The sequence below is a fragment of the Aedes albopictus genome, chromosome 1 (genome assembly GCF_035046485.1).
Source record: "Aedes albopictus strain Foshan chromosome 1, AalbF5, whole genome shotgun sequence".
In the NCBI taxonomy this organism is placed as follows: Eukaryota; Metazoa; Arthropoda; class Insecta; order Diptera; family Culicidae; genus Aedes; species Aedes albopictus.
The window spans coordinates 48,253,492-48,277,630 of NC_085136.1; the positions used below are offsets into that span (position 1 = coordinate 48,253,492).

General features: G+C 41.3%; 2 protein-coding genes across 5 annotated transcripts in view; one reads left to right on the plus strand and one right to left on the minus strand.

Annotated features, from left to right (window-relative positions):
* Window positions 1-6,215: 6,215 nt before the first annotated feature.
* LOC134284921 (uncharacterized) lies at window positions 6,216-11,158 on the plus strand. The gene is made up of 2 exons (XM_062844488.1): window positions 6,216-6,891; window positions 6,956-11,158. The coding sequence occupies exons 1-2, from the start codon at window positions 6,496-6,498 to the stop codon at window positions 7,673-7,675; spliced, it is 1,116 nt and encodes a 371-aa protein (XP_062700472.1). The 5' UTR covers window positions 6,216-6,495; the 3' UTR covers window positions 7,676-11,158.
* Window positions 11,159-23,414: 12,256 nt separating this feature from the next.
* Window positions 23,415-24,139, minus strand: part of LOC134284920 (uncharacterized) — a 269,878-nt gene continuing 269,153 nt past the window's right edge. For all 4 annotated transcript variants that reach the window (XM_062844485.1, XM_062844486.1, XM_062844484.1 and 1 more), the window contains 2 exons: window positions 23,927-23,995; window positions 23,415-23,486 (listed from right to left, as the gene is read on the minus strand). The gene's annotated coding sequence lies outside the window, so the exon portion shown is untranslated. The remainder of the gene's footprint in view (window positions 23,487-23,926; window positions 23,996-24,139) is intronic.

Below are 24,139 nucleotides of genomic sequence, written 5' to 3' on the forward strand. Positions count from 1 at the left end.
CCCTCTGCGGGGCTCCGATGACGGGACGCCAAGCAGTCAGTAGTGTGCGGTAGTTCGGCAGCAGCAAAGTTTCGCGCGCTCGCTTTGCTAGATTTTTGCGAGTTTTTTTCCCCTTCCCTCTGCGGGGCTCCGACGACGGGACGCCAAGCAGTCAGTAGTGTGCGGTAGTTCGGCAGCAGCAAAGTTTCGCGCGCTCGCTTTGCTAGATTTTTGCGATTTTCTTTCCCCTTCTCTCTGCGGGGCTCCGACGACGGGACGCCAAGCAGTCAGTACACTGAGGCAAAAAAACTTAGGAAGAACGTAAGATCCCCTTATGATTTGGCGACACTACGATTATTGTTGAAAGTCATACATTTCACTTATGATTGAAGAGGAGAAAAATCCATAGCCATTCACTTGCCGATATCATAAGTTTCGCTTAAAAACATCATAGGATCAAAATTATAACTATCGTATGTTTGCTCTTATTGAATTCATCTATTAATATGAATGGAAATCAAAATTATAAATTATGAATGTCATGCCGTAAAAGAAATAGTATTCGTATTCTAATCTATGTTTATTTTATGAAATAATTCCTTCTTCAATTCTATACTACTTCATGTCATGTTTCTAGGTCCGCGTAAGTAAAATGATCGATGTCTCTCTATCGAATACTTAAAATAAAGCGACTAGGAGCGTGTTTGACTGTATTTTCGTTTGAAAATGCAATTTTGCATGGGTGGCTAGCGTTCTGCGGTGGAAAAAGGGCGGATAAATTTGCTGCCTGTCACTTTTAGCAGAACGTTAGGATCGATTAAGAGAGACCGATCGTTTTACTTACGTAATTCCATTGTTGATTTGGAAACAGAATTTATGGATACTTGAGAATTTCAATCCTGTTGATTTTGTGTCCGGTAAATCTGAAAACAGGTCTGTAAGTATGCAATGCCTTTTCGTCTATAAGACGCAGCTAACTGGAATCCATACCCTCACTGTGACAATTTTCATAGATTTCAATTATAACTTTTTCACAACCATATCCATTATAACAATCATAAGTTGTTGGTATGGAACGTGTGCTGAACATCTATGAAATCAATAAGCGTGTTTTGAAACAGAAAAATCATTCGTTCACAAGTTGCGACTTTTGAAACTCCTAAGTGTTTTTGCCTCAGTGTAGTGTGCGGTAGTTCGGCAGCAGCAAAGTTTCGCGCGCTCGCTTTGCTAGATTTTTGCGAGTTTTTTTCCCCTTCCCTCTGCGGGGCTCCGACGACGGGACGCCAAGCAGTCAGTAGTGTGCGGTAGTTCGGCAGCAGCAAAGTTTCGGGCGCTCGCTTTGCTAGTTTTTTGCGATTTGTTTTTTCCTCTTCCCTCTTCGGGGCTCCGACGACGGGACGCCAAGCAGTCAGTAGTGTGCGGTAGTTCGGCAGCAGCAAAGTTTCGCGCGCTCGCTTTGCTAGATTTTTGGGCGAGTGAGTTTTTGGAGGCAAAGTGTACAGGCCGCGTTTTCATTCGGTCGTCGTCGTCGTCTATTTGACTGCTCATCTTCGTACGGGGCGATTTATGATACGATAAATGCAACAAACAACATTTTTTTGCGATTTTAGTCAACAGACATTGAAATGTTCGTCACGTCAAGTGTCGGCCCAAGTTCCAAAGCCACGTTGGTTCAAATCACTTTATTTTCTCTTTCGTTAATTTTCGCACTTCGAAAACTATCTGAATGGTTCGTCATCTTCGATGTCGGCATGTGTTTTGTTTTAGTCCAAATGAAAATAAGTGGTTTGATATTAATAGGGTTGCATGAATCACTCCACTTACCAAAGTGAACTCATATCATGCGCCCTTTCCCCTCCCCACTAACAAAAAGTCCTTCCCATGACAGACGTGGAGACGCAGAGGTGATCTCGGTCTTTAGTAAGCAACGCACGTCATAATAACATTCCTTTCCTTCCTCGATGACCGTAAGGACGTGGCCGGCGCCGTTATTGACCTAATAAAGTTTGGAATTCTCGAAGATGCACATTGAGGACGGTAAGCTACTCCCAAGCTCCGTCTGTTGGTTCCTTGTGCAACTTCGATTGTTCTGGTCAATCACGGAGTAGCAACTACGAATAGTACGGTCATCTATGCTCATGCTATGCTCATGTATACCCGCTTATACGGATGTTCTGGTAGGGTGGGGCTTATTTTAAAAAATCTCTCCGGGATATGATTTCCCAACTGGAAAGTGATCTATGTACTAGTCAAAATAAGAAAGCTGTACAAAAATGAGCGATTTCGAATGATATTTAGGGGTGTGTTTAAGTTTAAGCGAATTTTTTGCTAGAGCAAACCTTCAAAAAACGTTTCAAATTTAATTTTCAAACAAAATTTTTCTAGACTTAAGCAGTGATTTTAGAACCCAGTTGGGCCAAAATTGTGTTCAAAATTGCGTGATAATTGGTTTCCGAGATATTTGAAAAAAATGTCATATTTTGGTACATATCTAATTTTTGGGTTACGACATTTTTTTTCAAATATCTCAGAAACCAATAGAGATATCGCAATTTTGAGCACGAATTTGGCCCAATTGGGTTCTAAAATCACCGATTTAGTCTAGAAAAATTATGTTTGAAAATTTAGTTTGAAATGTTTTTAAAGGTTTGCTCTAGAAAAAAAAAAACCCTTAAACCCTTTGCGCCACCCCTTAAGATCAACCAAAATTACTCATTTTTGTACAGCTTACTTATTTCGACTAGTAGATCAATTGGACCATAATATGCAACTGATATTATCCGGAGTGCGGTTGACTTCTGATTTGCGGCTTCCGAATAAATATCGGGTGCGAAAGTATGGATGACAATGAGTTTGCTTTCCGTAAGGAGCTCGGGTTGATTCCGGCCCTCTAGCTGGCCAGGGTGAGGCCGCCGGCCAATGAGACCCCCATCAATCGATTCAGCACACTTTTTCCAAGCGAAAATGGTCTCAGCCGTTGGCAGAACCCGTTACCCAGCTGAGAAAATGAATTTAGTCGTGTTTCGGGTTTAATTTTTCCCACTGTGGGTTGGTTTGGCAAAACGAAAAAGGGTTATAATGTATTTGTTCGCAACAGCGAAGATTTGACGTCGATGCAAATCGGCGAATCCGCGCGACGCTAGCGACACGATCCAACATGTCGTGCCAGCCGAGATGGTTACCCACAGCTGGAGAACACCACGAGAAGAAAGGTACAGTCAACCATTCCATGCCGTCAACTATCAAGCCAATCAGGGTCCAAGATAAGTCAGCCAATCAGAAAAATCTAGCTAATTTGAGCGATGTATATAAGTAGCTGTAAGCCAACCCTTAGCTCAGAAGTATTTTGTAACCCGAGGAGTGAAGAAGTAAAGTGTAGTTATAAGTGAAAACCTGTGTTCTCATTTCGACGGAGATTCTGCCCATCAGAGTGCCCGGCCAGTTCCAGTTCTAGTGCGCAGCTGCGTGGTGTTCGATTTCGTCGTGGTTTCCGTCACCCAGCATCTTGGCTCGCTACCGAGAATTAATTTTCCAAAGGCTCTTTTCAGAGCCATCCACTTGAGAGTTACGGTAGGCGATGCTACTCGCAGGGTGAGCGAGAAACAGTTATTTTGCTTCGGCACCAAGCGCAGCGCGGCACTGTACCGCGTCGTCAGTGGGCAGTCGTCGTCGTCGTCATCGTGTGTGCGAGTCAAGCACAGCGATACCTCGTGTCGTGTTGGCAGTGAGCCAGCACAGTCGTCATCGTCAGTGATCATCGTCATCGTGTGCATGTGTTAGCAGTGAGCCAGCACAGTGTCGACCAAGCAGCGTCGGCATTCGTCCTCCTCGTGATCGCGTGTGGTAGTATAGGACTGCCACAGTCGCGTCGTCGTCGACCTCTCTGCGTCGTCGTCCGCATCGGCGGCAGTGTGTCGTTCTGGTGAGTACATGTGTGTGTGTGGCAGTGGGCCACCGCAGCGCATCGTCGGCAGTGAGCCGAGTTTTCGTAGTGTGTGCTGGGGCAGCGGTAGTCGGCAATGTGCAGACGGACTGCTAGCTCCATTCCATCGTCATCTCGTCATCATCGTCGGCAGTGAGCCGACTGTAGTGAAGTGTGCGTAGCTAGCAGATTTCGGCATAGGGCTGATTCTGCTGGCTCTACCCCGACGTTTCATACATGTTGGCAATGAGCCAACAGTATTCATTGGCCAAATCAAATCGCATCATTTCGCGAATGTTTTCATTGAATAGCAAGCAAGGTTGTAAGTGTAGTAGGCGGTAGAAACATACTTATAATCGTAGGAACCTTGATTGTATAATAAAGACACTTTGATACAAACCATCAACCAGAACGGAAGTGTTTCAGTGGCGACGACAGGAGAAGCGAACCACCAGGAGAATACCAGAGGAAATCGGCCGGGACAAAATTTGAAAGAAAGAGGAAAGGAAAATCAAGATTGGAAGTAGGAAAACTCGAAGTGGCAAAGTACGGAGGGGAAATTTTCGACTGCGAAATTCTGCAATCAGAAGCCAGCGAATCAAAAAGAAATCTACCGCAAACTCTACAATGTCTAAGGTAAAAAGTGCAACAATATCTAATTTGGCAAAAATTGATTGGTGTTTGGCTGACTTTGAAGTTGTGTTAATGTGTGATTGGAGCTATTATGGACAGTTATGGGAATTTTAAGACGTAGACTAAAGCGAAGAAGACTACGTGTCTTAGACCGCTGGGAAATAAAACTTTCTCTTTGGAAAGTCAAGAATATCCAAATACAGGAGATTTTATGTCTCAGCCTATTTGGAAAAAGAAAGGAACAGGAATGTAGGGAACACTACGAGTGATTCCAGGCCACTTCCAATCCAAATACAGGGGATACAGAGATATCTTAGTCTATTTGGATGAAGAAATGCAGTCTTCAAAGATCATCATTGCGAGCGCGAGTTTTAAAAAGCAAGCTTTGGAAAAGTTCTAACTTGGTGATCAATTCAAATCTTCGCATTTTATTGCTCTTATGCTCCTTTGATCAAAAATAGTGCATCATTGATGCAAATCATTTCATACTAACGGTAGGCATCTCGAATGCTTCTGATGTTCAAGTAATGTCATCCTGAATATTAGAAAAGGACTTAAAATGCATTGTTGCACTGCATTTCACACCTCAGTTCACGTTAATGCGTCCATTGGTATTTTGAGGTAAATCGTAATAAACGGCGACACCTGAATCCAAAATTTATTATTATACTTATCTAGCCTGAATCTATGCCTTTCGTATGCTGATGTGAATTGATTCAGGAAGAAGTATCAATTATTGAAGCTGATAACACAAAGTAACCAATATTTTTAACCTTTTTTGGTGGTATAACGCAACATAGTTTGCGAGCTAATCTGTTTTCTTCTCTAAGAGTCAGTGAAGTGTACTGGTGCTTATATTAGAGTGAACAGAGGGAACCGCGGCTTTCCCCAAGTATTTATATTTTATTAAAACTAATAGCAATTCACACAGATAAATAATTTATTGCTGCTGTTAATGAAGAACAAAAAATATCTGTATTCTAATGGCGGCCTCAAAAAACTTGGGTCAAACGTCCGAACTCGCTAATTCATGATGCGGGAAGAGATCTGCCAGAAGCGGTTCACGAACTGTCACCACCCCACTTGTTTGTATGTCCAATCTTCGATCCATCGATCCAAAGTTCGATTCAAAGCCGATTTATTCAAATGCTGAAAAATGTGAAAATTAGCGCATTTTCGTTTGGTATAACATTAATCAAATAAATACCTAACTGAACTTCAACCTCAACCGCAAGTGAGAAAGCTTCGATGTCAATAAAGATTTTCAGCTGCCACCAACACAACGTTGCTGGTTACTAGGCCAACCACCGTAGGATCCTAGCTACCACCATATATGTTTGCTAGCTCTCGTGACGCTTTTCTTCATTCTGCTAGTGTGAGGATTTGATAAATGATTTGCATCAATGATGCAGTATTTTCATCGAAATGATAGGCACAAGTCATGGCAATGCTGATTTGAAAAATAAGGAGCGCGCATTCTCCTGCTCCTAGTTTTTTGGATCAATGCAATGCAATGCAAAGGAAATTTTGAAGACTGGAAATGTAGGAGACGCTACGGGTGATCTCAGTCCATTTCATATCCAAATATAGGAAAACATAATTTCAGTCTATTTGGATGATTTAAACGATGAAGGAATGTAGGGATTTGCAAGAAAAATCCAGTTCATTTCTGTACGTTGGGAAAAGATTGACGTGGAGGAAAATTTTCACTGTTTGTTACCATAGTAACCTAATAGAAAGAAATCACCAGAGCCTTCAATTCAGCTGAATGACCAATCAATTGGAAAAACAGTTAAATTGAGAGAAACTAAATCGAGGAAAAATGATTTCATTTCTAGCTGAACTTCAATATTTCTCCATTTGTTGAGGCCGGTGATGGATCCGTGAGCTCTCGATGGGAAGAGTGGAAGGAGCAATTTGTGGCATATCTTTTGCTAAAAGAAGTTGATAACCACAATGAGATGTACAAGGCTCTCATGTGCTTCGGAGGTGCAGATGTACGGAAAATCGCGAAAACGGTTTCAGTGAAAGATGACAACGTGATGGATAACCCATACCGGGCAGCGATTGATGCTCTCGATAATTATTATTCACCCCGCATGTCGCTACGGTATGAGCGATTTAAATTTCGGCAGCTGCAATTCAATCCAAAAGAGAAGCTCGACCAGTTCCTAATTCGGTTGCGGACGCAAGCGGAACTTTGCAACTTTGGAGAGCAAACGGAGAATATGATCATGGATCAAATTGTGTGTGCTACGCAGCACGATGACAAGCTCAGGGCGAAGTACCTTGAAGCTGATACTTCTCTTGACGATATGCTAAAGATTGGTCGAACATACGAATCAGTCAACAAACAGGTAATACTTTGGAAAACAGATTAAATGTTATTCTAAATAAGCTAATAATAATAATAAAAAACAGGTGCAAGAATTCCGAAACACATCCAGCGAACCTTCAGAACTTAACATCATGAATCGTGCGTCCAGTGTATCAACCAAATCCTCGAGTCAGAACTGCTCAAGATGTCTCCGAAACCACCACTCAACCGATCCGTCCTGTCCTGCGAAAACATCGAGGTGCAACAAGTGCAACAGAATTGGACATTTCGCACGCTGTTGTAAAGGAACTTGGAAAAGCCGTGTTACCAAAGTGAAGACCGTCAACAACGATAGAGGCCTGGAGTTGGAGAGGAAGCCAAAGTTCATACGGGAGATCGACGATGTCACGAAGGATGTAGAAATTCGCGAATTGTTCCACTTGGAGGGTAAACGTACTGTAGCTGCTGTTGTTGGTGGCGTTAATCTCCGTTTCATCGTCGATACCGGAGCAGATGAAGATGTTCTGGGTATTCAGGATTGGAATACATTGAAACGAACGGGATTCAAGGCTTTCGCTATCAAGAAGGGCAGCGATAAAATCTTCCGAGCATACGGCACAAGGACTCCGTTGGTCGTACTTGGTGAAGTTGAAGCAGAAGTGGAAATCGGTGGAACATCGTGTATTACAACCTTCTTCGTCATCCAAGATGGAAGATGTTCACTACTATCCGGGAAAACAGCAGAGAAATTAGGAGTAGTGAAATTTCTCCGAGCAGTCACGCCTGCCATGTCCTGCATCAAAGGTGAGGTTGACAATGTTTAACTTTTCATTTTAATGTTTGTACAACAATAACACTGAATTACATTACCTTAACATTATACTCAGATGTATGTGCTACTAAAAAAATAGACAAATCAATTCCGCCAGTCAGACAAGCTTATCGACGAATTCCTATTCCACTTGAAGAGCTCACTCTTCTAAAATTTAAAGAATTAGAAGAACATGATATTATCGAAAGAGTTCACGAGGCATCAGAATGGGTATCACCCATGCTTGTCAAGCGTAAAAGTGCAACGGAGGTCAGAATTATCGTAGATTTGCGAGAAGCCAACAAGGCCATCGTTAGAGAGGTGCATCCTTTGCCCACCTTTGAACAAATGATTTGCCGTTTAAGAGGAAGTCGTGTATTTTCAAAGTTTGACATCAAACAAGCTTTTCATCAACTAATGCTTCACGAAGATTGTCGGTATATAACAACCTTCATATCACCTCTTGGGCTGATGCGTTACAAGCGGCTGATGTTTGGATTATCTGCTGCCCCTGAAATTTTTCAAAAATGCATAGAATCTATTTTGGCTGACTTTCCTTGGATAATAGTATTCATTGATGATTATGATTCACGCTCCAAATGAAGAAATTCTTAAGGTACTATTTTTTACAGTAGAAATAAAATCCTGCATACTATTAACATCATTATTTTTAGCACCGAACCAAACTTGTCAAAGAACGTCTAATGGAGCGTAATATCATTCTGAATGATGCGAAAACTGTAGAGTGCACTAGATCATTAGAATTTCTTGGATTCAATTTATCAGCACAAGGAGTATAAGTCTCAGCTGAAAAAGTGGCTGCCATAACTAAATTCCGTGAACCTAGAACATCTGAGGAAGTGCGCAGTTTTCTAGGTCTAGTCACATTCGTTAATCAGCACATTCCACATTTATCAACTATTGCAAGTCCTTTGAACGCATTAATAAGGAAAGGGATAAACTTTGAATGGACAAATATCCATCAGGAAGCTTTTGACAAGTTGAAAACATGTTTGCAGAAAAATGAAACGTTATCCTTTTTCGATCCCGACTTAGAAACTTACGTGGTAGCAGACGCTAGTCCTGTTGGGCTAGGCGCGGTATTATATCAGAAAAGTCAAGAAGGAGTTGTCAACATAATCGCTTACGCATCCAAAACACTATCTGAAGTTGAACGTCGGTATGCACAAACAGAACGCGAAGCTCTAGCGCTTGTCTGGGCACCTGAGAAATTCCATTTTTATCTTTATGGAAAATTCTTTTGGCTAATCACCGACCATAAGCCACTTGTGACAATATTTGGTGATAGAATCAAGCCATGCGCAAGGATAGAACGGTGGAAATTAAGGCTTATGTCATACGATTATCAAGTAATTTATCAGCCTGGCAAATCTAACATAGCTGATCCATTATCGAGGCTCTGTCAGGAAGGAACTATTTGCACTGATAGTTATGATGAGGAAAGCGAAAGAATTATCAGGTTGTTGTCCAATGATGTAAAACCAACAGCTATTACACTACAGGAAATAATTGAGGCGACTAAAAATGACATGGAACTAACAGAACTGATGAAATGGATATCATACCCAACCAAGAGATGGCCTAAGACATTGAATCGATACAAGCTGATAGTAAATGATCTTTCATCAGATGGTGAATTGGTTTTGAAAAACAGAAAAATTATAATTCCACGGAGTTTGCAAGCAAGAATTTTACAACTCGCTCATGAACCACATTTGGGAATCGAAGCAATGAAAAAGCGACTCAGGGAAAAAGTATGGTGGGTCAGAGTCGATACCATGGTAGAAGAATATGTTAAATCATGCAATGGATGCTTACTAGTCTCTGAACCCATTACTCAACCCATGACAAGGATGCCTTTGCCCAGTGGACTTTGGAAGAAACTGGCGATAGATTTTACCGATGTTGCAAATGGAGTTCATTTACTAGTCGTAGTTGATTATTTTTCAAGATATCCAGAAGTTGAAACTATGACGACCACAACTGCTAAGAATACTATTTACAAATTACGGATAATTTTTGCACGATTTGGATTTCCCGAAGAGTTGGTTTGTGATAATGGACCTCCATTTACTTCGGATGAGTTTGTTACATTCTGTAATAACAGTGGAATAACTATCAAGCATTCCATTCCTTATGCACCATTCCAAAATGGTCTTGTTGAGCGATACAACAGGACACTACTTAAAACCATAAAAATAAGCACGGCTATGGGTCGTGATTGGAAGTCTGATTTGCAGGTGCTATTGTAGTTAGAAAGGGTTTAAAATGCAAACCATTAGTACAACATTTACTTTCAGGATTTCCTTTTGGCATACCGTAACACTCCTCATTCAACTACAAATGAAACTCCAGCAAAGCTTCTTTTTGGACGGAATTTGAAAGATAAACTACCGGAAATAACGAAGCCCGAGTGCAATGAGGGAAGTAATCCAGTAAGAGAACTAGATTTTTCCAGAAAGAAGAAGGGAAAGATGTATGTGGATCAGAAGCGTAGAGCAAGATTTTCGGATATCGATGTCGGAGATCATGTTGTTGTGAAAAACTTCATCAAGCGTAACAAACTTACAACGACCTTCAATCCACAGCCCCATGTTGTGCTTAAGAGAGAAGGAACACGTCTTACTTTAGAAAATTTATCTACCGGTGTCAAGTCAGATAGACACGTTAATCATACTAAACAAATCATTTGCAGCAGCCCCTTCAATCAGCCTTCCAACTTTACTGCTCCTATTGACGATATTCTACCTCCGGAGAAGGATACCAACGGAGGTTCGAATCAAATAGAAGAACACCATGACGAGCCAAATTGTTCAACGGAATCCCGCAGCAATAGAAAAAGTCGAAGACCTGAATTTTTGAAAGATTATGTTCTGTATAATTTCAAACGCTGTAATAATTAAAACTACGATAATTTATTTATTTTATTGTTAAAACAAAGGAGAGATGTAGTAGGCGGTAGAAACATACTTATAATCGTAGGAACCTTGATTGTATAATAAAGACACTTTGATACAAACCATCAACCAGAACGGAAGTGTTTCAGTAAGAATGCCTGAGAGCAACTTTGTCAAGTTTGTGTTTATCGCAGATCCGGTTGGCACAAGGCACGGACATGGAAAGCGGTACTAAAACCGTGATGCAACCAGCTGTTCACTGTAGTACCGTTTCCACCTTTCAATCACTTTTTCTTCATTCGTTAACGATCCTCTTTCGTGAATGTAGTTCTCCACGCTTTTAGTGAATCCTTCCGCATCAACAGTGAACAATAGAGAGACGGAAAGCTGGACTTGTTCGGATACAGAAAAACTGGCATGGCTAATTTATCAATTTTTCTTGCATAATACAAGCGTTTATTTCTGAGATGTTATGCACTACCTAAATTATTACCCTTTTCAGCTTCGCGGTCCCTGTTTCTCTGCCAGAGATTCGGGACGGAAGTCTTCAGCGTAACATTATCAGATCAATCGTATGTGTGTATAAAAAAAACTTTCATTTCAAAAAACCATTCTGCGGGTGTTGTGTTATGAGTAAAAGCAATTCGATTGCAGTGTAGTCTAACAGTTTTTGTTGTTGTTTAATGGTAAATTATCTCTTTCCTAGTTTTTACGAGTTAGTTGTGTGGGTTTCCATTGTTTTTTTTTCTCATTCGATTGACACCTCTCTTTTGTTCACTTTAGTGTAGTCTAAAATCTGTGCGTCTTCACTTCTCTTCCTCTAGCTATTGAATCTGCGATCTGAGTTTCAAAAGTATATATATATAACAAAGAGTACTAACCTCTACAAATTGATTTTTTACATTCCAACTTCTTCTTCTTTTTCTTCTACTGACAAACTTCTGGTCCTTCTACGTGGCTTGATGCTATCAAGGAGTATAAAGCAAAAGGTTAACAGGGTTATACCAACACCGAGTCAGGACTGTTTTTTTAGCAGCAACACGTGTACGTGTGTGAGTGAGTGTTAAAATTTCAGATGGGTTTAACCCAAAACTTATACATCTTGTTCATTGTTTGAGTGCGTATGTGTGTATGTGTGTGATCTCTTTTACTGCCCGATGGTTGTGATGGTTGTTGTGCTGCATGTGTGTATCCGATTGTTTCGTGTATTGTGCGTTTCGTTGTTTTGCATCTAACCTATAACTAGTATTTTTCTAGCTCATCGAAAAAATAAGTAAAGGTCGCAAGAACAAAAGCAAATGTTTCTCTAGTGCTGCAGAAGAACAAGGAACCACTTTATTTTCGTTGTCTCTATCTATCTGAAGAAAACTTGTTGCTCTGATGTTTTTTTATAAGGGGCGGACACTATCTCTACTACTGCTACTCTGACGTTTATATGTCTATGTTTAACAAAGAAAAACAAAAAAATCTCTTACTGACGACGGATCACAATCACAATCTTGTTTCGAGTCTCTCTCTTGGTTGGCGGTTTTATCGGACAAAACTTTCCTGAAGAGGCAGCTTTCGCTCGGTTTTCTCTAGTTTCCTTAAAACTTCCTAATCTCTGCCAGATGGAATCTTCACTATGGTGCAGCTTGTTCTATGTGGTTCTACTTAATACACGCGCTTATCCAATGTTACGTCTTAACTGCTCCCTAGTACTATAATTTCTGTTTTTTCCCAATTGTTACGAGAGCAATATTAAATCATATACATAAATAGTCCAATAATATTAAAAACAAATAAATTAAAATGAAACAATTTAACAGTTAGAGCTTTCGCGGAAGCGCAGTTATTCGCGGTTATTGAATAATTTTCTCAAATTAACATTGTAACAACATGACGGATTACAAACTAGGGGAGGGGTGGGCTCGATGAAATCTCTTTTTCTTTTCTATACACTTACTTGTATTGACTTATTTGACTTTCTAACATCCACGAGAGGAAACTTCAAAAAGAAACTACGACACGAAACTACGACGAGTTTTCTAACTCTACACAAGTAGTTATAAAATAGCCATTTTCACACGTTTGTAATAATTTACGGTGGAGGTGGTGGTTGTTTTAGTTTTATTTTTTTTTATTTCTGTGGGAATTCCCCTTCCCCTGGTTTCAATCCTCATTTTTGAAACGTCGGTAAATTGATTGTACGTATGTAAAAACACATTTCCAATCAGGCTTTCGCATTACAACCATATCTTCAACATCCAACAGTGGCGCAATCCCGGCTTTTTCGCTATAAAGGAAGAGGTTTGGAAAAAAAGAAAACAAGGGAAGGAATATTAGTGTTGACTTATACATAGATGGTACATGGATTATCGTAAAATAGTCAGTTCAAAACTAAATATAGTGTTCTTAACTTTTCTGAAAAACTTTTAGTGAACATTGTAACACCATGAAAAGTAGTATAAATCGACACTGATTTTTAATTTGGGCCTAACTGACATTTTCGAGTTCTCTTCATCAATCCTCTCTTTGTGTTATCACAGAATGTGTATTGAGATTTCCAAAGATTTTTTGGTTGAAATGCGAAGAAGACGACTACATGTTGCTAAAGAAACAAAAAGAATAATGATTTTGTTTGTTTTGATCAAGTTCTTAGCGAAAGAGAGAGTCGACAAAGAGAAATCGATCAAGTCAGTTAGGCCCTTATGAAAAATCATTGTCGAAATGACAAATTTTTGTAGCTATTTCTAAAGTTTACTTGGATTCCTGTCATCATTTTACATGAGCCGCATCTTTTTCACGCTAAATTTTGAGTTTTTAACGGTGCATGATGCTCTCGTTGCTAAAATGTGGGTTATGATGAATGTATGATCATTCCGGGTGAATGTTATTGTTTTTATAGGGCCACAGAAATGATACCTTTGCAATGGCGTTCAAGCCTAGGCTTTCGGGCCAGGAAGGCGGAAGCTTCTATGTCCCATTCCAGGAAGAAGGCCTTCAATGGAGTGTCATAAACATTCTTAGCAACGTCACTCCATCATTTTTGCGTTACATCTATAGCATATTTGGAGCGGTTGACGAGATGTCGCCGTTCTTTGATTTGGTTCAATTCACGGCATAAAGATCACAAGGCAGGCTATTGGATGTAAACATGTGACGTCGTTCTTATCATTTTACATTAATCAAATTGGTAAGGAGTACTAGATCATTGTGTTCACGCTAATGAACGATTTGAATTACGTCATCAAAAAACTGTCAGATTTCCGGAAGATGATATTGTACACCGTGGTTCAATTGTATCATACAATTATATACAATGAGCCATTTTACGAACTGACAACAATGTTGATGATGATATTGATTTTCACGGGTAAGGACGCATGCTGTTGTCAAAATGTCATTCATAAAATCGTCTCGTAAAATGGAATATGACGCAGGCCTTAGTAGGCCTGGTTGCTTCAATTCTTGTAATGTATCTCTGATGCTTTGCAATTACACTAGTTTACAGCGTTTTTGAACTCGGAAAGCTTATGATCGTTTTTGGTGTAGAATCATGCCCTGAGTTCGAAAACGAGAAGGAAAAATATTACAGTAGAGCGGACATTTTTTTCGACTTTTTATACAAGGCTGATGATTTGAAATCGATTTTTGTTCTATTTTTAAGCAAAGTCGCTCAATCAATGCTCCGATTGAGCTGATTTTTTTACTGTAATTCGCCTACATATGATATACCGTCAAGGCGCCATTCACCGTGGGGGCTCCATTCACCGTGTGCCTTCGAATATTTTTTCATTATTTCCATATTATGATTGAATGATATGACAATTTCCCTTCAATTTCACCAATACAACACTAATGTATTGTTACCATGCCAACACGCTCATTAGAAACATTTAAAAGTATCATTTTGACACTAAAGTGTATTTACATGAAGCGGGTTTCTGCTCGTTCACTGCATTCATAGTGAAAAAACGAAAACTACGCTAAGGTGATTTAAGCGATAAACGTAGTAGTAACGTTTTTATTCCACCAAGAAGCAATTAAATTCACATATCAGGTATGTATTTTGCATTACCGACGTAGGTTTAACAAGAAAGTACGATTACTCGTACTTTTTAATTGAAACAAAAAGGCACGGTAAATGGGTACCCTAAAAATCAATGGTCTCCATTCACCGTGCCCCATATTGTCCCATATATCTTGAAAAAATCGAAAATTTGAACATTCGTTTTTCTAATAAAATCTTGCAAGTTATTACTTGAAATGAATTTAAACGAAGAAAATTCCTTTGGCTGGGTTGTTTTGATCATTTTTAAACAAAGTAGAACGAAATTTCTCATACACGGTGAATGGTGACCTACCACGGAATTAGGCGACCCTACTACCCTTTACTAATTGTACTATATGACCAAATTTTGTGACAAATTTTCTGCTTCTGTGGATATTGCTTTAATTTTAACCTATAATGAAGGCAATTAAAAGCGGCACCAACAATGTTTAAAAGACTGGTGTCAAATGACAGCCCTTATTTGCCCCGAATCCTTTTAGATCCACGGTGAATGGTGCCTTGACGGTATGTCAAATAAACGTCGAGAAAAAAATTTTAAATTGTTTTTTTTTTTCTTATTGAAAAAATACATTTCTTCACATAAATGGAAAATTTGCTAAAATTTAAGGAGATTGTCTTTAAAACTCGTCAATATCTTAAAATTTATCAATCTGGCACAAAACCTGCCTACAGATGATCAGATGGTATTATATTCAGCATTTAATTTATGGAAAATTATTTAGAATTGGTTAAAAAAAATGCAAGATATTTGATTTTTAGTAAATTCCAAATTTTAAAAAGTTGTAAAACTCAATATTGAGCTAAAACTCAAAAACTGTTCTACTTAAAAATTTTTGAAGCCCGGTTCCGAAATCAACGCTAAATTGTGCTTCAAAAATTTTGGTCGTTGACAGAAGTTCACGACTTTCGTTTTATTTTGTAAACTACTGTTATTGATAATGACAAGAAAAGATATAATTGTAGTTGATTTCATCATTTTCCAGAAGTCTTCCAGAAGATGACTGTGTATATGTAGACTAGACTCTGATTTTGGAAGCACATCCATATGATACTTCTGGTTTTACCAGGAATTCAAAGCATTTAAAAATCCTTGATTAGATCTTTTCAATCATAAGAAGACTGAAGTTAGAGCCACTACTCTACATGATGTGGGCTCGAAAAGACAATCAGCACATATAATACCCTAGTTCCGCGGAGGACCTGGATGCCACAACTGGAGTTTCCGCGTGCCGATACTCTTGACTACTTTTTTTACCATCGGGTGCTTGTAGCTTAACTCCTTGGCTTGGTAGAGTGACATTCTCCTTAGATTTTTTAGATGCCATTCTTAACTTCCGAAAATTAGAGCTAGCGACCCCTTTAAAATTCGCCCTTTACTTCTCTACCGCTAGCTTCATAGAGCACCAGAGCCCTTATCTGTCAGATAGCGTCATAGAGTTCTAATCAGCTTTAATACTGCTTTCTCGGTGTTCCGGTCCGCCGAGCCGACTTCCGCCTTCAATTCCGCACGAGGTGGACATTCTACTAGTAGCCGAGTGTGTCCGATTCTCAGCCGAGTCAGAACCTTCTGATCTCGAGAACTTTCCACATCTCTCCATTCTTGTGAGTCGTTCTATATCCTCTCGTGGAAAACCTTTCCAGTTATAGTACCTGGTTGCATTCCTCGTGTACCTTGATTCAGCGGGTTGCGTCACAGAGAGGAACCGAAGTGACCTCTTGCAGAGCATGACACCCCTGATTTGCTAGAACATCAGCAGCCTCATTGCGCAGGATGCCTAATTGCCTACGTGTCCAGGGATCCCTGACAAAGATTATGTTAGTGTACTCTTGTACTTCAATCAACCATGGCTGTAGGGCACACAGACAACCCTCCAAATCTAGAATACAACAGCCCGAGACCCGTTAGCACGTCTGCATGCTTGCAGCAATGCATAGGCTTCAGCTGAGAAGATACCACAGAGACCAGGTAACCTACTTCCTCTTGTACTAATGAGCCTATCCGCAGACGAAGCTGCAACCTCTTTGAAGTTAGCCAGACCTACTTCATCTTAGGGACGTTCGCATCCCAAGCCTGTTACATTAGGCGAGGCCTGGTTGCTAACGAAGGGAGGTTAGTCGACGTATGATCAGGCCACTGGCGCGAGGCACGCTAGACTACCGGCATTCCACCAGAAAGGTGATCACTTTCCAGGGCTCGCGTAGTCTTATTAGCCAGGTTCTCCATTACCATGTACCACTGGTTCGCAGTCTTCCACACTCGACCAGTAGAGCAGCTACTGGTGACAGACCCTTGCGAGATGCCATTCTCGAACAACTTCGGGGATGAGGTAACCCGGCGCTCAAGACTTGAAAACTGTCATTACGTAGGAAATTGGCTACGTAGTTAAACATACGGCCCATCTCTTCAAGGTTGACAAGAAAGGGAATCTTCATGTTATGTCGTAGGCCTTGAATAGGTCAAGTGAGACTACATCTACGTGCAGATCCTCACTTGACGCTTACGCCAAGAGACTATAAAGCTCGAAAAAGAAGGTCTCCGCACTTTCTGTGGGTGGATAAATACATTCACACCTTTCCACCTCTGTTTACAGGCGACCATTAACCATCCGCTCAAAGGTTTCCCCCATACAGCGCCTTGTCTTTTCTCCCTTTGGAGGTAGGGGATTTCCACTTATCAGGTATCAAGGTAGTGTCAAGGAGGACCAACCGGCCGATAAGCGGTATTTTTTTAAGGTTAGGATACCTGATATCGTGAGGGCCCGCAGCCTTTCCAGTGCCATGATTGAGGTCCCCGTTGAGCTCGTTCTAATTGAAATCTTCAATGTGTTCTATTACTAGACTGGGGTCACTTTCGTCTTCAAGCGAGTAGCGGAACTCCGCATCCGCCAATAGTGATTTGGCATGCAGGAACGATTCACTGAAACTGATGTTTGCCGACACCTAGGCAAATTGATCATCCCGCATCATTGGTTAAGCTGTCCTCTTCTCTTATAGCCTTATCCGCGTATCCGTTTTACCACAGACTGACAGTTTTGACCTTTCTTCATAGTTCCGCCGAGCTAGTGGAGTGGTCTCAGTCAGCCCACACGACCTCTCGGGCTAATTAGGCCTTGCCAGCGCCAGCTTACGAAGATCTGCCTTTGGGATGTGATGATCGTCGGCCTCTCGGATAAACGTCCCCCACTCGGAAGGAATCATAGTACTCCTTGACCGTCAGGGAGTTAGTGACGGATATCTCGCTCAAGAGAAGCCGTCTCAGTCTGCTTTCTCAATACTCCACTCAAGTCTTGGCGCTGTAGACGGGGGGTCTATGCCTTGCGACAAAAGAATAGGGAAGTGGTCACATCCATGACGATCGTCGTCTGCTTGCCATGTAAACCGACTAGCGACATCCCATGAAGCCATATGTAGAGTAGAAATATCGACCACTGACTGGACCCCAGTGATAGGATCCAGTCTATTCAGTACAGAGAAATTTCTTAATGATTTCACAGAGAATTTTCTAAACCATTCCTTAGAAGAATCTCGGAACAAATTCCTAATGAGATTTCTGAGTTCTGATTCCATCGAACACCTTCCTGAGGAATTCTTGGTTAAATTTGTGGATCAGGAGTTTCTATAGACTTTTTGTTCAAGAATCCCTTGAATTTACCAGAGAAAATTTTGAAGAAAAAATACAAGGTTAATTTTATGGAGTGAATTCTGATGGAATTCGGGAAAGATGATCAGTCCCTGGAAGAAATTGTAAAGGAATACATAAAGCAGTTTTGATAGAAACTCATGTTTTTGATGGTTTTTAAAAGCAACCCTTTAAGATTTCTAGAGGAATTCCTGCGAGAATTTATAAAGAAAAACCTTTGGTGAAATTTATGATTTTATGAAGTCAATAAATGAAGGGACATTATTAAAAGAATTTGTTGAAGATTTTCTGATTGCTGTTTTTCCTCACGTGTTCATTCTCGCATAAACTTTCTTGGTATTTTTGGTGGCTAGCTGTAATCCTACGGTTGTTCCCTTGGAAGACTTTTCTCCGTCCGCCTATAGAGCATAGGGGGGCATCCATTAAGTACGTCATGGTCCTAGGGGAGAGGGGGGGGGTCTGTGAAAGTGTCACAAGCAATGTATTAAGTATAGGAAAAACCCGTACGAAGGGGAGGAGGGGGGGGGGGGTTGGGTTGAAAAATCCCTATTTTAGCGTGACGTACTTAATGGATGCTCCCTAGGCTCTTATTAGAGGTTGACTTCGCAGCCTTCTTCTGTTGTGGCTTTTTTGTGTCAGACGCCTGTGGCCGGCTAGGGTCCAAGTTTCCAAGAAGTTTCAAGAATTTAAAGCTATTACAACCGCAGTGACTGGAAAGGCGACTTCAAGGCTCACGGAAGATCAAAGAAGAAAATATTGTTCCAACGGGAAAAGTAGATCGTGACGTAGATGGAGACAAAATTTGGCCTCAGACCCCCCCTCCCCCCACGTAGACTTTTATCCATACACAAATTTTGAAATTTGTACGGCGCGTAGACTTTGGCCGTGATGTTTGGCGGAAGAAGTCCTTGGCGATGGAGTGAGGTGAGAGCTCGCCTTCTGTTGAAGCGACCGTACAGTCTAATAACTGAGGAGCTCGACACGGCGACTACAGTGTAAGACTTGCAGAATGTTGTTCTTGTTGAGCCTTTATCAGTCACTGGAGGCTCACTTGAGGTGTTTCGAAGACAGGTCTTGCAACTGCAAAGGCTCAGGCAGGAGCAAGCTTTGAAGGTGATGTGGAGGAGAAGGTTATAAGGTGCAAATCTGCACTAAACATCCCAAGTGTTTGATCTGTTCCGGGAAATCTGAGAACAGCAAACACATCCGACGGAAGGCCCGAAGTGCCCGTCGTTCAAGAGGGGCCTCACCAGGTAAAGCACAGTGCTGCTGAACCTGGATTAATGTGGCGCAGTCCAGCAGTTCCTGTGTCAGGCAGTTACTGACTACAGGGCAGATATTGGCCTCATTGCGGATCCATACCACGTACCCACCGGCAACGGTACTAGGGTTACGAACGGGTTCAAAATAACGGCAATATGGATGACAGTTCGCTACAGTACCGCCTAAAGCAACAGCAGGAGCGAGCGGAAGAAAAGGGGGATCAGACAATCATACATCAAAGACGAGGTATTTAGGGTGGCGCTTCGCAGTGTGCGAAACTTACTCGGTCTAAGCCATTATCAATACGAGAGGATGCCTACAGAATCGTGATGACCAAGGCAAGGGGTGTAATGGCTCGTAATGGGTAGTCTCCAGAGATGCTGGAAAGGATCATGAAGGGGCTGGCCTCCTTTCGTAGGAGGGTCAACGATGAGGAACTTGCGGGGATTACAAATTTCATTAGCATAGGTTAAGTCCCAGGTCCGACAGAGTTCCGAACATGGCCCTAAAAGTGGCTATTGCACAGGCTCCCGGGATGTTCAGATCTGCTATGCAAAAAAAAAACCTGGACGAGAGCATCTTTCCACAGGTTTGGAAGTGGTAGAATCTGGTTCTATTGCCAAAGATGGGGAACCCACCCGAATATAGGCCAGTGTTCTAGCTCGATCCGGCAGGGAAGGTGCTCGAGAGGATCATCTTCAACAGCCTGTTCAGGTACACCGGATGCTCCATCCTGGGTTCGATGTTATGGATTGTCATGTACGAAGAACTGTTAAGGTTGAAGTTCTCAGTCGACTTGGTCATCACATGTTTCTCTGACAATATCACGCTGGAGGTCTACGTTGACTCGATCGACGAGGTAGAGTTGGCTGCTGCGCACTCGATTGCAATTGTGAAGAAGTGGTACAGCCCAATGATGCAAATTATCACCTCACGAATGCTCAATCAACTTATCAATTGTATTTTATCGCATGCGATTGAACTGTACACTGCTCAGCGATGACCAGAGGCAAAGAGGTGGCAAAACGAACATGATGCAACTCACAAACGATTTTGCACACATCTGTCGGTGCCGCCACATGCTCACCCGAACAGCCGAACAACACCGAATGGTTTGGTTTTAGAACGCTCGACACGCACACAGAAGCAACATTCGCATGTACCGACACCACACCAATTACGTTTCCAGCCTACGATGCTTCGCGATAAGCTGATCGAAAAGCATCGAAAGCGATGAAAAGACAGGCTTGGCTGGAACGCAACAGCTCAACGGCGAAAAGGAGCAGCCAACAATGCTGATCAGTGTCGAGTCTGTTCGTGTGCTATTCGTACAGGAGGTTGGTTTGACAAAGCGAGGAAGGGTGAAAATGTATTCGTTCGAAATCGAATCGCATCATTTCGCGAATGTTTTCTCCAAATAGCAAGCTTGGTACAGCTCATGAAACTGGAATTAGATTACCACAAAACTATTGAACCGCCTCTAAGTGCGTCCTCAAACACTCGGGTTTTGGCTGTTTCAGACAGTCATGGACTCGGTTCATACGCGCCAACTTGTGACGTAGTTGGGGGGGCGAGGCCTCTCAAAATCAACCAAATTCGTAAAATTTCGACGCAGTTCATCTAGTTTAGGCATATTTACGTAAAAACTAGTGCATTGAGCTAAAAAAAGTTGAATTTCGTCCAATTTTGGAGAGCTTCGCCCCCCCAACTACGTCACAAGTTGGCGCCTATGACTCGGTTACACGGGTCTGCCGAATCGAAGAGGAGGTAGTCTTGGAGTCCTGGAGTCTTGCTAGATAAGCAAACTACTACAGAAAAAATGAACAATCCTACAAAACTACCAGTTGCGAGATTAGTTGAAAAAGATAAGTCTGTCTAGCGAGGATACCGAGGAACCAAACTTGGACCCAAGTGCTACGTCTAAATTTGTCTTTGCCTACAGACGTTCATTGTGCTCATCTGAAATCTAGCTTGTTCTTAGTTTCTCACATGTGAAAAAGGAAGATGGTGATAGTTTTAGAAGGTTTCAACACCTAAAATTTGAAATAATACGCAGGAATTTGAATTCATTTGAACACTCAATAAAATACTTACTCAGCCACTCGGAAGGCGAGTGTGAAATTGTGACGTCGTTGTTGCGGTGTTAATTTGGTAAAATCAAAAGCTTCTGGAAGGAAATGGTGAATCAGCGCACAAAATGCCATTCCATCTGACCAGCTGGTGGAGAAGTTTTCTATCTTAACGTTCTGTTCGCGGAAGCGGAAAGGGAGAGAGAAAACGAGTAAAATGCGTTAAAATTTGATCATTTTTTATCTGAAATATTGTAAAGAAAAAATGTGTTGTAAACAAAATGTTTGATCGAAAAGTAAACCGCAACCAATTTCTTTCAGTGTATATTTGTACAATTAGAAATTAAAATTGTCACAGCAAAAAGCGTTTTAGGGTTAGTGTTCAAGCAGGAAACAAAGAAACCACATCCAGAAAGTCTATACAGAGAAGCTACGGTACAAAACATCAAAGATTAGAGTAGCTATGGCATGCAAACAGGCGAATTGCTTTCAAGAGGAGACAGAAGTGGGGAGAGACTGGTTTTCGAACGTCCATTTCCGGTGATCTGTGGCGGTGTAGGTGACGTATGTTTGACAGCCAAAACAATAAGGGATATACTGTACATCAAAAATAGATATTTTCAAAAGATTCATGTTTAATATTTACATTTATGATAACTCTAGTGTTAGGAAAAGGAAACTAGGAAGCAGAACGAAGTCCTGGATTCGTCTGCTCCCTTTGTTTACATTTATTTCAAACATTCGATTTTATACAGAAAAAGGAAAGATAGAAGCGCAGCTGTCAACTTCAAGTGACACTCTTTACATTTCCGTGAATGTGTTGTGTGTGTGTAAACAAATATCCCGTGACAGTGACGGATTGAGCGGAAAATGTAAACAAAGCAAACAACAAAGAATAAAAAAAAGAAGAAGTACAACAACAGTTGGCTTTTGTTGCGGGCGGTTTGCGGGGGCGCATTGGACAGTTTAAGTGTGTTTTGATGTTTCTTGTTGGGTGTAAAGCGACTCTCTGTTGCTGTTTTAGAGGAGAGATTGCGGTATATAGGTACCTCGTATCCCATTGTCTTCCTCTGGCACCACTGCAACAGTTGGTCCTTGACAGTGGCTGCGCGGCGGTTCAGTGACGGATCAGTGAACTGAAACATGGGCCCGGCGGTGGCACCCGGTGTCGACGGGGTTGACGGTGTTCGAGGGGAACTACGTGGTTGACAGTTATTTATTTTGACAGCAAAAATTCGTTTAACATTTCACGGGGGGAACAGATGTTTTGACACATAATAATAGAGCATAAAGGGAAGAGAAAAAGAGAAAGAAGAAAGGGACATAAGAAGAGTCACAATGGTTTTGAGTTCGAGTTCGATTTTCTGAGGGGTATGGGAGGAGGGGGTCTTTTCACGCTTGTTTTGCCGTTCGTTCGTTCAAGGAAGATGGCAGCACTGGTCGACGTAAGTGACGTTCATTTTAGTTGGTTCGTCGTTCGCTCAAAGGAAATATCTACTTGTTAGAACTGTCAGTTGTCATATTAGGGTGACCATGAATCATTTGTTAGTTACGTTTACTGTCTACCAAATGGATGATTTGCTTTATCTATGTCTGATCAATGACTACCAAGTTTATCCAAAATTGAAATTCTAAACAATGTTCTATGAATTAGTAATGATTCAGTTGATGGTATTTATTTGAGATTATAGTAGGCGATATTACTGGTAATGTTCGATCTACTGGAAATAGCATGTTTCGTATGTGATGGAAGCTGTCAAAATTTCAAAACAATACTTACTTAGGGGGTGATTGTGATGTGATGGAGTTTTGCTTATCAAGTTGTCGGAATTTTGCCATCGCGGACATGGGTTTCGCTGGGCCAACCGTTTTGGTTGTCACTGAGGGTGGAGAAATTTAACGTTACCTATGGCAAGTTGCTTTTCGTAATCGCGTAACGCGGTTTCTGATAGGAATCAAACGATCTGATAAATGCATTGTATTTGTTTGACAGTTTATTAATCAGTTCATATTGACATAGTAGGCAACACTCTTGAAAACCTTGGCTTGTTACTTTTTCTCATAACCCAACAAACATTGTTGCTGTACAAAAATGGAACGAACTACTCTTAAGCAAACTATACATTAAGAAACTGTTATTCAGCTAGCTCTGTTACTTGGGAATAGCCAGTTAGGGTTTCCATAAAGATATGAATAGACCATATGTCCTATTCACTCCGCAGCGCCCACTTCGGCATGACACAAACGTCAGATTGCTTGATCCCTATCAAATACAGAGCTACCGAGTTATTATAAGTTGGTTGACAGCAGCAACACTCACCTGTCGTTCGGGTGGTTACCACGCCGCCATCTTGTGACTGGACCTTTGAGGATGACGTAGTGGTTACTTCTGAAAGTACATAAACAAACGCCATTAGAGCTCGGTTGCTGACGTGCCTATAAGCGGGATATCTATAGGGAATACTAGGTACTAGGTTAATCAGTACATCTAAGAGGAACACAAGCTTCAAAACCGCTAAAGCTAAGATTCTTG